At 38.5% G+C, this 14,300-nt stretch overlaps 1 protein-coding gene across 1 annotated transcript; it reads right to left on the bottom strand.

Moving 5' to 3' along the window:
- Positions 1–205: 205 nt before the first annotated feature.
- On the bottom strand, positions 206–14,034 carry emp2 (epithelial membrane protein 2). Its single transcript, XM_062438692.1, has 5 exons — positions 13,879–14,034; positions 4,728–5,063; positions 4,532–4,640; positions 4,314–4,454; positions 206–3,503 (listed from the first exon to the last, which is right to left on the bottom strand). Exons 2-5 carry the CDS (start codon positions 4,803–4,805, stop codon positions 3,334–3,336), a joined length of 498 nt encoding a protein of 165 aa, XP_062294676.1. The 5' UTR covers positions 4,806–5,063; positions 13,879–14,034; the 3' UTR covers positions 206–3,333.
- Positions 14,035–14,300: the final 266 nt, after the last annotated feature.

A 14,300-nucleotide genomic window follows, 5' to 3' on the forward strand; every position in this document is an offset into this window, starting at 1 on the left:
AGGTGAATTGAATGCAAGTCAAATTCTGTTATTTAATAAAAAGATTGATTATTTCAGATAGTTTTTTAAGCTGTTGCACCCATAGTGCAGTAAATTAGATTCTGTTTAATTCCCATGTCAGCCAGACTTTATCACAGTGTTTAATGAGAAGCTTTTTCTTTAACTCATTAACAGATTTGGCACAAAGAAAATGTATTTAGTGTATATTACATTTATTGAGATTGACATCAGAAGGGGGCAACAAGAAAAAAAAAACCCAAAAAACATCTGTAACTTCTTGCAGAGTCCCTTGGGTCTTTGTTACTGAGTCTGCTGGAAGTATGCCCAATCTGTTTTCACCAAGTAGAAACAAGTTCATTCTTTTCAGCAGTGTCTTCCAGAAGCATGCAGCAGCTAATTCTGTAACTCAAAACTAAAAAAATGTGTACACATGGCATCGTTTTTTGTCAGTCCGCTGGGTGTCAACAGCAGAACACTTGTGACATGTGTATAGCAGTAATCTTGCAGATTACAGAAGCTGCCAATGATGATTTAGACTTAAGCTAAAAATTAAGAGCTTGTTTTTGTATTTTAATTTGTCTCAGAGAATAAATGCAAAACCTTTTGGATGAATGAAAATATTGACCATTTCAACACATCTTCATTCTCAAGTGAAATGAGACTCGTTATCAATTTGAAATTAATACATCATTAAGCGTTACATATATTTAACTGCAAAAATGTTTAAAAACAGATCCCCATGAATACAGTTTTGGCAACAACTCCTATGATTGAATGTTTACTTGACTGATTATTTTCAGTGTGGTTTATAATTGTTTGTATAGGTCTACAATCACTAAGCTACAGTACATCAATGACATAAAATACATACAGGAAAAATACAATCATAACCCAAAATGTTTCCAAATAGAAATCAAGAGTAGGGCTAATATTAACTCATCTCTTAGAAAGTGATTGCTGCAGTTTCCTCTTCCAGCCTATTGTACAGCAACTACTTACTCAACACAAGTTAAAGGGGTTGACTGAAAGACAAGAACTTGCATGAATTGGAGGCTTAATAATCAGTGAAACATTCTTAAGATGACAACTTTATAAAAACATATGGTCAACAAATATCACAATCTTGGCCTCCAATATGTTGTTTTGATCATGTTCAAGTATCATCTTGAGATAGCAGAGCAAAATCTTTTACTTCCATTTCTTTTCCCTGAATCTTCATCATTGGTGAGCTAGTGAGTTACCAGGCTCTGTGGTCCAAACTTTGCCCAACATGAAAATATTTCTATAACAATATAACCCAGTGCACATCTGAAGATGCATATAGTTGAACTGGGAACTTTCTATGCATTATTTGTTTCTTAGAAATGTTTCAGGTCCTAGCAGCTACCAAGTTAATACCCAGCTGGTCTGCTTTAAATGTTCCAGCCCCAAACCACCACCAAGAAAGAGGAAAAGAAAACCGCTTTACACAGTGCTACTGTGGGAGCAAACATTAACTCTACACTGTCACAAATGCTGTAGTTACAAGTTATTCTGGAAATTGGTGGCAGATACAATACAGTAAAGATTTTATTTGTATTAAATGTCAGATCACATGTGCACAGGGGTGTTAGATATGTGTCAGTAATAGACCAAATAAACAGTAGCCTGACCAGAGTGGGAAAGATATGTCAAGACTCAACTACTTCATACATCCTCAGTCACATGATGCTAAAATACACTACAATGGTTTAAATAAATAGCTTTTGTATTTTTTCAGTGAAGCTGTTAACAAAAAAAAGTATAATAATAACAAAACATATTAATAATAATAAATGATAAGAAATAATGTTCTTATTTCAAGTTTGTATGTTTCTATTCTCTCATTTTAAATCCCAAATATCACAGCACATCATTGGTTTCTTTTCACCATTAAAACACAAGTCAGTAACATAAGAATACAAACAATGGGTTAAAATTTCTACATATCTCAACTACTTTCTTCACTACACGTCCTGTATACTATGGTTAACATAAGATTCTTTATTTTTCTCTTTTTTCTTTATAATTTTAGCATTTCAGTCTTAGACAGATTTTTGGGGGCAATTACCTGAACTATACATAGACAGCAAATATGTACAAAATAAATTCTGTTGACTATAGCTTCACAAAAAAAAATGAAAGTATGGACCCTTCAGAAAGTCCAGGGGCTGTATCCCACTAAGACAAAAGTCCCCACTTGTCTTCTTCAACTTTTATCCTTATTAATCAGATGTTTCAGACAAAAGTTGCTATGAATGGAGTTGGAGGGAAGCAGAAGACAATGAGAGAAGAGGAGGAGACAAATTAGTGTGCTGCAACACAGCTCTTGTCCTGTGTAACGAAACATGGGCAGGCAGTAAAGGAAGATGATAGTAAAGGTATGTTCTCACTAAATTCAGCAATGAGCCTCAGCTAGATTACCTTGAAAGGCAGCTGGATTCAAGATCATGCAATCATGTGAGAATCCAGCTTGTCAGGCTACAAGTTATGCACTTGTATTGGACCAATCAGCGTCTTGTGAGGATTCTTGCCTGATCTTGTGATCTCATGAAATCCAGCTGCCTCTCAAAGTAAGATGGTGATACACAGATGGTTCATCCAATCACCTGCCAATCAAGTTGGAGTTTTTGAAATTACCCTCCCTTTTCCAAACAGTTGCTGAGGACGACTTCTCAGATGGTTCTGTGTATCAAACCATCTGGCATATCAGGTTATCAGATAGATGCATCCTTTTCATTTATATGTAGAGCAGTGAGTGAAGAATGCAAAAAGGTGAGTGCGTGCTCCGGGGCATTTGCATGGAGTAGATGTGACCCCAATTTTACACAAATTAAACTTTACGAGCACAGTGTACCTAGCTAGCAAAAGTCAGATTACACTTTTCAAACTAAAAATTGTTGACTGAATGTGAATTAAAGCCACATACACAATAATAACGAGTAAAAGTAAATACTTTCCAGAAAGACATTTTAGTTGCCATGGGGGAGTCGTCATGCATCTTTTCCACATTCAGTGAGAACAATATACCATCAGGAAAGAGAAGGGCGTGGACATTGGGTCTGCAGTAAAAGGGGTTTCTAAGTGTATAAGGTGGAAACAAATGTAACGCTGAATGCTTTATTGGTGTATTATTTGGTTGAAATTATGGTGGATTCTTCTTTATCTGCAGTGATATTTTAAAATCTACGTGTTAGAAAGCAAAAGTGTGCATACATGTTTGTTGAAAAAATTGTATGTCTCTACGCATATATGTCCAAGTGTTCCTATTCATATATTGGGAGATCTGCGTGCCTAGAGTTCAAGACCATCACATCATTTGCGTTTCCTGAGCACCAAGTACATGAGGCCACTGATGAGAGTCATGGGGAAGCTAATCCATGCCAGGATATAGGAGGATCCATAAATGCCTTTCTCAAGACTAGGCAAGTGAAAGGATGATTTCTGAGCCGTGTAGATAGACGCTCCAATCATCACGCACAGAGCTGACAGGAGGAGAGAGGGTGAAAATTAGACAAGGTATTTTATGAATTGATGTCATTCAAATGCTGAGATATGCAATCAGCCAGTGGGGCCACTTAAGTTTTATTTTGCCTCACTTAGCTCAAGACATCCCTTGTTATATACTGTTCTGCAGTCACAAACTGAGATTTAAAGATTTTACAGTCGGCTAACCTCAACTAGCTTAACTTTCCCTTTTCTCCACACTGAAATGGCTGGCTTATTTTGGGTGTTATCCATGATCAACTATGCATTCCTAAGTTAGATAACATAACTTTAAAGCTGTGTTGGCTGAGTGCCAACTAATGGGAAGTTTACTACATTGTGCCACTGTTAATTGGTTGACAGGGTTGTACTTGTCCTGGTTGACAACATAATTTAACACCTTGGATGGGACTCTATATAGTCTTGGGCTAAGACTGCCCATCAAGTGACTCAAGTACACATAATTTAAATCAACAACACAGACATTGCCATGTTTTGTTGATGTCAAACTGCAGAATAACCTTATTCAATGCTGAGTATCAAGCCAAGCCATTTGTATGCGCATGTGTTTCAGATCTTGGCTGCATTAAGACCGCATTTTAATATTTTACATTCAGAGATGGTCGGCTTGCATTTTTATCCAACCTCAGAAATGTATAAATCTTGCCACAAATTTGGGAACTGCGAGGACTATCATTCATTTATGACAATCGTGGCTGACATGCACTCACAGACAAACAAGTAAGTATCGGTGGCGATTCGATCGGTAGTTGAAAACAACTAGATAAATGTTTGTGTGTGTCACTTACAGGCCAGTAGCTGGATAATAGCAGTGAAAACGAATCTCTCCCCCTGTTTGAGCCTGAACAGCTGAAGAATGAAGACAAAGAAGCTGACGCAACATAACATGGTGGCCAGGATCATAGTAGCCTGGACTGCCTGCAGATAGGCTGAGGAGAGAGAGGAGAGGAGATGTTACAATACAAACAAACTTGCAAAAGCTACATAGAGTTAAACACTGCCTTACCTGCATCAACAGTGTGGCTGTTCTCTATGGGGAAGCAGGTGGAATTACAGGAGTACCACAAGTCAGTGTAGATCAGTTCCCGTCCAGTTTGAGACACCACCCACCATGCCTGCATCAAGGCACAGAAAAATGGTTAAAATAGTGAAAATTGCCCTGCTCTGTGTCAAATGTATGTCTATTCATGGTTTATACTCACATTGTTTATGGTTGAAACAAAGAGGAGGATGGTTGCGGCCACATGGAAGAGGATGATGAAAGCTAAGATAATTAACATGGTTGTCCTTCTGTTTGGCTAACTTGTCTGCTGATGTGTTGCCCGTTGGTCAGGCCAGAGAAATATCTTGCAGGCTGCTTCAGTGGCTGTCTGTGTCTCTCACTGACTGATTGTCAATGTGCAGAATTTGCGTTTTGGCTTTTGGTAGGTGACAGTCTCGCTTGATGATTTCGTCTTTGTGTTTATGCTGGTTGTCAAGCAGGCTGGTTTGCAGGCCAATAGTCAGGGTTGGATCAAGGTCTGTCACATGAAAGGAGTCTGTCAGGAGCAACATACAGATGTATTACTTTAGTACCACACACAAACACATAAGGAAGCTTTAACATTGTCGCATGGGAAAAAACTTAGTTGTATGTTCAGGATAGATTCAGCATTCAGCATCTATGCTGACTTCAACAACTGTTACAGAGCCACTGTGCATCTTTGAATTGTGTAAATATTTTGTGAGACTCCAAACTAACTGAGAGGCAACAAATATAGGATACAGTGCCATTCAAGTAGAGTTCATGTGTACGCACAGCAACTACATCTGCAACCAATTACCAAAATACAACATTTCTATACACAACTGTGAAAAATGCAGCCCATAGAAAATGGCTAGAGAAATATTTGCAGTCTTAAAGTCTTCCCTCAAATTACAGATAATGCCTCTGAGATGTGAGACAAAGTGTGTATGTTAGGTCTATATGCATGCCTCCCAACTCTCTGTGTGTGTGTGTGTGTGTGTGTGTGTGTGTGTGTGTGTGTGTGTGTGTGTGTGTGTGTGTGTGTGTGTGTGTGTGTGTGTGTGTGTGTGTGTGTGTGTGTGTGTGTGTGTGTGTGTGAGAAACAGAGAGACAGAGAGAGCTGTATCTGCACAATTACAGTATGTGGGAGTATGCTGTTTACTCTGCAGTGATTGAAGGCCTTAATCCTGATTATGACCTGTTGAGGGAAGCGGGGAATTCTCTGTTTACATTTTCAAATGAGCAATCCGTGTTTTCTGCTGTCAGGATGGACCAGAATATAACACGCTCTATTAGCATAGCAGTGTTAGCCAACAATGCCAACAATGCCGGGGCACCGAGATACTAAAAATGAGGTATTATGTGAGAAGTCAAGGGTCACATATGAGAGTTACATACAGCAAATTAACATTTGTGACATTGGCATTTATAGCATTACAACATAAGCTAAATATCCAGAAATATATGGCTTCAGAAAACATTGGGGGTAGCAGCTATGCTATTTTTGTTGATATAACTTACTGCATTCAGAATCCCAAGTGTTTGTCTATCCAGGAAAAGGTGTCACTCTGCATATAAAATGATTAATCAGCGTTTAACAGTCATACTGCTATACACGATCACATAATACACAATTCTGAAAACTAAGATATAATTCTGTCCAGCAATACTGTTTTAGCAGTTATTTTTTAACTTAGTGACATCTCTGATATCACTTTGATTGTAGTATGCTCTCTTGTGTATACTGTACACATCAAACTATCCCACACATAAACCTATACATGTGCATACATATACATGTGATTTTGATTTTGTAACTGCCTGAACTCCCACACAAGTGAACACTTCAGAAGTTGAGCAGGCAGGGGCATAAACATGTTTAAAAGCACATGTTAGTGCATACACGCATGCACGCATGCGCGCGCGCACACACACACACACAGCCAGACAACAGGGGAATTAGTCCTCTCCGCCAAAATGGAGTCACAGTAAAAACAGCCTCTCCCTGTCGACAGGAAGCAGGCCACAGTTTTTGTGTGTGTGAGCATGTGGCTGTGGGGTGTTGCCAGAGGACAGGCCCTCCCTGTCTGAGGTGCAGGGGAAGGGGATATAGGGGGTTGAGCATCAAAATAAAGATATACTCTTTCATTCATGAGACATAGTGTTTAAGGTTTAGGCAGGAATGTAAACAGCGACTTCTTTTCCTAAGCCAAATGTTCCTGATCACAGTGGTCTGAGAATGAAACTGAAGACACTCTAATTTGCACCTGAACCATTTTTCAATATTGCACAAGAGGAGCAGACTTTTATCATGTGTAGGCCTGTATTTGTATACATGTAATATATCCTTAAGATACATCATATGAAGCAATGCCAGTCTACAAAGGTCTGTATATAGTAGATATAGTGCTATGTGTTTCGTACATATATAAAACATACCTAAAAGTGACTATGATCATTAAAGACAATATTTTATGAATTATATACAAAGCATATGCATAGTTTATCATATATGATAAATTGTTGTGTATATGAGTGAGCATATTTTAGTGTATTAGTTAAAGGTCACACTGGCAACTGTAAGTTGGTCTGGCTTTTGCAAAATAAAATATGTGTAAAACTTCCAAGCAAGCCAAGGTAAGAACCAACAATTGAATTCACTATCTATTTCTAAGCATCTCTTAGGCGTTTGAATGTATTCCCAAATGCAGGAACATTCTTTCGAGCAGCAAGTAATCTCCTGGACATGTACGCACACACATGCACACACATGCACACGCACACACACGCACACACACACACACACACACACACACACACACCTGAATCTGATTCTGTCTGCAGTTGCCTTCTTGTGTCAGGGAGGAGAAGAGGAAGGGAGGAGCATGGGAGGAGCCAGAGAGAGAAAGAAGGGAACCCCATTGGAGGGAAATGGAGGGAAGAGAGAAAAACAAAAACACAAGCGTAAACGCAGACACACATATATACTCTGATGTAGACACACACACACACACACATACATACATACAAAACCGCGAATACCTAGCAGACAGCGTCGGGATAATTAAGTTAATTTAAAGAATACAGATAACAGACATAAGTCTGTATGTCGTATGTGTTTCTTGTGTAAATTATATATATATATACCTCTTTGTGTGTGGTTGCATTGTAAAAAGGATTTATCACTTTAATTGGCCAAACTGTAATTATCATAATGAAGGGTAATTATCCAAAAACTGCAATTTTACTGACTTATTATTTATCATCTCCTTCTTTTAAGAAACATAATTGGCTGTAAACACTGACTTTATATGGCCGCTACTTTGATTTCATTCAAGTATAATATAATAATAATCCCATTATAATGAGTATATCTATTATTTTCAAATAGTGTACCAAATATGCTCTATTATTGCTGTTTATAATCGGTATATGCTACTCTCTTCATCTCTCTTTGCGTTTTTGGTTTCTTTTGTGCTGTCCCTCAACTCACACACACCCTTTCAACAGACACACATATTACCCTAAAAGTGGAGCCCTGGATTCCCTAGGGATCCTTGAGAATGGCATGGCCTTACAGAGGCTTCACTCAGCACTGATAGTAAAGTGTGAAAACACCAATGCTCACCTCTGACACCAGGCAACAGCTGCACACACACACACACACACACACACACACACACACACACACACACACACACACACACACACACACACACACATACACACATACAATCATATCCACATGCATGCCGTATACATTAGCCTCGCTAGTCTGGTATGCATAACATTGATTTCACAGATCTCATGCCTTATCTTTACAGACATATGCACACATATGGTAACAGCTGTGGTGTCAATCAACAGAACAACAGAACAGTCTTCATCATTTAATTTTGTTATAATTCTTTATTATGTATTCATCACTCTGGTCATTAAGGGATTATAATCTAGATTACAACGCACTGATGCTGATGCTGCCCAGTGAAGAAAAAAAGAAAAAGAAAGCTATAAAATACTATTTTTCAATGTGAGACTAATGTTTTTAGAGCTTTATAAAGTAGGTTTATATCTGGTTTCAGGGGTTTTATGTTCACTCAACACATAAAAGAATAACGGAAATTGTCTACATTACTAAGAAAAGGAGCATTTTTATCCACTGTTTTGTTACGTGATGTCACAGTTTTCCTTTATGTCAGGATTTCAGCAACCCAATCACACGCAGGGCTGAGACAGATACATGCTGTGTAATCACAGAGGTACGTCAGGGTGATAGATTCTATCAGACTTCAGCCGCCTCGCCTGATACACTCACTGACAAACAGGCACAAATGCTACCATTCCTCCTCTCCACTCAGCCTTATAATAGGAGGCTGGGGGACTCAGTGCAAGAGTGCAAGTGTGTGTGTATGTGTGTGCCGACTAGTTCCCTTGCCTGGTGGAAAATGCTGACTTTTAATGTCCTTTTTTTACTCTTTTCATAAAACACAAAGCCACAGACTTAACTGGGCCTCTGACTCTCACTCCCCCGTCTCTCTCACTGTCCCTCTCTCATGGTGCGTCTCTCTCTCTCTTTCTGTCTTTGGCCATGGAAAAACTGATTGAGGAAAAGAAAAGGCAAGAAAGCTTCCAGTGGAGCCCTCTGGCCCCTTATGAGGTTGTACAGCTGAGGCTGAAATGCAACATTTCCTCCTCAAAAACGTGAGTGTGCTGTGATTCACTACAGGGGGATATTCAGTCTTGAGAGTTTTATTTTGTTTTGCATGGACATTTATAATATGTCTATAGCACTATAAACAAATGAAACACTTGTATGAGACCACACCTCATATTTGTTCTAGTAGTACAAAACTGGTGGAAAAACAAAATGTCAAAGGAATTTTGAAAATCTAAAAAAAACACACTTGTTAAAACCTGTGTTAATTACAAAATGCTTTATAGGGAACAACATTAAAAGCTACAATTTGCAGTAACAGCTTATACAAGTGTCTGTTCTGCTGCATCTGAAGATAAGTTATTTTGCATTGTAGTTATACTGTAGGTGTGTCAAGCATTGCCTGCATAACTTGCTTAGTATTTTTGTTCTGAAGGCTCAAAACTAACCACAGTATCAGCTTAGGTCTAAGTCATTATCCAGAAGTCAGTGTGCGTGCGTGCGTGCATGTGTATGTGTGTGAGCCAAGGTTTATTTTGAGAGAAAACACAAAAGGCTCATCTTCCCTACGTGTCACCAGAACAAAACACAAAGCTTTGTTTAGGGAAGACCACAAAAAAACCACAGATACACACACACACACACAAACACACACACACACACACACACACACACACACACACACACACACAGGCACAAATATATACACACATATAGTTTGTTTAGGATGTATGAGCAGCAATCTCAGAGAATGCTGAGGAAGAAGAACAGAATTATAAATAAAATCCCATTTCCTAATTCAACAGCTACATTATTTTTACATTACAGATTTAAAAGAATAGCTTTTATCAAGAAGAACAGTGTCTAGAAAAAAACGGTTATAGTGTGGCTTGAGGGTGTCACCAGAGGATAGGCTATCTCCTAATTTAGGGGCAGAATCCAACACAGTCCACTTTTCTTGACCAAATATTGTGCATCAGGCTAAACTGGCTGTCCTGTTTTAAAGACTCCTTAAAATGCAGCCAAAGAATATCATCAATGCACCATAGGTCCATCCTGAGAGGTTAGCCATGTCATGTGAGGAGACTCAGGCTCCGTCTGTCTCTTTCAGAGTTTCCCCTGAATTGAGACACACCTGTTGTTACCTAGTCTCAGTTTCTTGTTATGTTCAACTAGGGCTGCAACTAATGATTATTTCCATTATTGATTCATCTGTTGACTATTTTCTCAATTTATCAATTAATTTGTCAACAGTTAAACAGTTAAAAGTATTATAATTTCTTAAAACCCAAGGTGATGTCTTCAGATGTCTTGTCTAATCATCAAATTCCAAAGATATTCAGTTTATGATCATGAGTGACATACAAAAGTTTCAAATCCTCAAAAAATGAGAAGCTGCAATCACAAAATATTTAATTGTATTTCAGTTTTACCTCTAGCAGATCGCAGGGGAGCTGGAGCCAGTCTCAGCTGACATTGGCGGGATAAGACCTGGACAAGTCAGTTTTAGTTTACTGTTAACAGTATCATGCTATCATGGCCAACATCAAATCCCAACACAAGGTTTGTTGTCATGAAATCACAGCCAATAAGGGTAGTTAAGGATGTACCATATGGGGTAATAATGCAATACGTGGATTATTTCAGTCTACTGGATTGAAACTCAGATTCCATTACAAGATTGTCACTTCATTTTTTCCAGATTCAAAATAAAGGAGAAATGGTCCTTCCTTTTTCTTATTAAACAAGAACTGTGCTTATTGAAAGGATAGCATATTAAGCTGATACATTTGTTACAAGTATCTTTAAGTGCAGCTGTAAACATTTGAATATAAGATGTTTAGAAAACACAGACCAAATGTTAAAGTGAAATACCAGTGAATATATGCAGCATTCACAGCTCAAATTGACAACAACACTGTTACAAACAACTTTGTATAATGGTCATGAGACTGTTTTATTACTAGCAACACAAGCCTAATAACTTGATATTTACTACATCTTTTATAATAAATCCAAAATCTATGAAAGGCTCTGGATTGTCTATATAAAGTTATATGGGACTGGCTTGGTTAAAGGCTTTAAAATTCATTCATTTATAATTATAATAATAATAATTCATTTATTTTAGTTATGTTGAAATGTGTACTATTTGTCTAATTTGTACTTTTTTAGTGAATTGAGAAACCACACTTCAGATATTGTCCAGCACAATGAAGTATTGCAGAGGACCGGGTTTAGTAATCAGGAACCTAAAAAGTGGACAGATGCTCACAAAGACACAGACGTGCAGGCAACACAGACATCTTTCCTGCTGGGTTTAAAGACGAGGAATTCTTTCATGTTGGACACCACCATGGTTATTGTGTGTGTGTGTGTGTGTGTGTGGGGGGGGTGTTAAGTTGTCACAAACATTCCTAATGTGACAGCGCTGAGTAATGAATCCCACATGGCAAAGAGAAGTTGGGGAACACCTAAGGCCTCCACTAACCTCTCAACACACTTCTCATCCCTCCGACCTCCTCCTATTCTTCTCTCAATCACTTGTCAAAGTCACACTTGTCCTTGATAGTTTTCATCTGTCGGCACCTTTTGAAAGCTCTACCTAAGCTATCCCCCTGACTAACCCTCCTGCTATCAAATATCCCACACCTCTCTGCTCCCACTGCATTTCGGGATGACTGAAAATACTTCCAAATTAACACTGGCACTGTGCCTTTAAAACTCTTGGACCCTTGTGTCACATCACATCAAATCAGAGAGAACAAGGCAGTAAACACTTGGGGAGCTATGGTACATCAGATGGAGAAATTACCTCTGCTTGAGGAGAACTTGAAGGCTAATGAATGTATCAAACTACGGTTGAGCTCAACTCTGGTGGAACTCAAACACCCCACCTTTATATGACTCTCTTCAGGCCAGTCTAGAAGTCTACTGTGCTATCCAATGCACCACACAGCAAATTTCCTGTAATGGCTACAACAATATTTGAATGGACCAATGGCAAGTTTGGCAAATTTCTGTTGATAACAGTTTCCATCAAAAAGTTGCCAGAGCACATGCTCCTGTTTAAACTTTAATTCATTCAGCTGTCTGCATGGTTGCTTAACATAATTCTTTACATATTTGTATGTCTGATGATTGCTGGGCTCATGAAACTAAATTCAAAGTTGGAGAAGAAGACAAGAGAAGAGAAGAGAAGAGAAGAGAAGAGAAGAGAAGAGTTTGACATTATACATAGCTGCACTATAATATATAAAAATGAATGAGTTGAGGTGTGTTGGTGTTGTTTTCTTCCTTTTCATTCATCATAAACTTTCTCTAATACATCTAGACTGCTAATTTCAATGTGTGTGACATCACTGATGGAGTGGATTTTCTTGAATTTGCTCTTACACAATTTAAAGTGCACGTTGCAACATGGAGTATTCCAAAATCAAAGTTTCATAATATCCCTTCTACTCCGTTTTCATCCATCTCTACCTTTTCCCATGTCGGAATCTGTAATCACCTGACAAAAAAGATTTGTGTGTTTGTGAACTCTGCATGTCATATGATGTTGAATCCTCAGCACACTTCCAAAAAGGAAAGGTTTTCCACTTAATTTGTTCTCCATCAGCCTCCACGCAAACAGTGCTGATTAAGGATGAGTCTCAACCTCTGTAACCAAGTCTAAAAAATCTCTAATCATGTAGAGCCTGGGCAAAGTGGGCTGATTTCAACCACAAGAGGGCGCCCCCATGAAGTCAGTATGTTATCAACGGTCTCATCAGAACTAAAATGCATATGCATTAACTCAGTAATGCAAGAGTGGGTTAACAGCAGCCTATAACCCTAAGTGGATATAATGTACTTTAAGACCTACTTTGCTCAGTTCAAAAATTAATTATATTCATGTGATCCAAAAATAGAAATGCAACCATTAGCGTATTAAACAAACACTACAGGGAACTTTAAGTTAAAGAAGAAAAATAATAACAGTATGCAATATATAAAACGATAGCTACAGCTACAAAAGGCCATTATAATATCTTTTGAATAATTAGTGTGGTCATTTGGGAAGGCTTAGTGCATTAAGTTCACTAAAACGTCTAATGAGCAATCCAGCAGACACATTTCTTTGAATGACACGCATTTCCTGCACCCATTGAAACATAAAAAGTTAATCTTCCTTCGCAACGCACTAAGTATTCATTCACTGCACTCAGACAAATTAATTTCATACACATACACACACACACACACACACAGGGTTGGCTGACAACGCCCCTTTCATTTCCACCGTCTGAGAATTGAAGCCACTCCGCAGAAGCTGAGTTATGATCTACGTTAAAATTAAAAATTAAAAAATACCCACAGGGGGAAACACGACAGCAAGAGCTCCTCAAAAAATCCACTGTATTAAATAAAATAAACCCCATCCTAAAATAATAAAGCGATAGGAGACTGCTACACAAATATCCCCACAGAGTGCGGATTATTTAGGAATGCTTAACCACAGCAGTACAAGGATATTGAACAATATAAACTCACCACAAAGACATTTTCAGTAATTATAGGAGTATTAGTGGTTAATTAAAAAGAGATTTCACATACTGTGCTGTGTTTGAAAATGACATATATCACTTACAAACTACAGACAGTTCAATGCTGCATTCAAACAATATGCAAACTAAGAATTAAGTTTACCTACCGAGTTTGGAGTTAGAAGGAGACAAAGCTGTGTGTTCAGTTCCAGAGGTGTCAGTGTGGATTTTTTTTTTAAGGGGGGGGGGATTAGGGGATAATAAATTGAGAAAGTATTGCAAGAAACAGCCTCCAAACGTGACAAAACAGCAGCTGGAGATCCTACTAGTGATACCCCCCCAAAAAAGTTAGAGACGCACGTTCTCCTGCCCGGTTGTCGGGAACGCGCGCGGGGGAGGCGCTGAAGATGGGGATGGGTGTGGTTTGGGATTTAATATGCTGTTAGAGGCGCGCGCGCGCGCGTGTGTGTGTGTGTGTGTGTGTGTGTGTGTGTGTGTGTGTGTGTGTGTGTGTGTGTGTGTGTGTGTGTGTGTGTGTGTGTGTGTGTGACAAACTTTTTTAGGCTCTGCGGGAAAAGTGTACAAAAAA

This window comes from Scomber scombrus, chromosome 18, assembly GCF_963691925.1.
Source record: "Scomber scombrus chromosome 18, fScoSco1.1, whole genome shotgun sequence".
NCBI classification, from domain to species: Eukaryota; Metazoa; Chordata; class Actinopteri; order Scombriformes; family Scombridae; genus Scomber; species Scomber scombrus.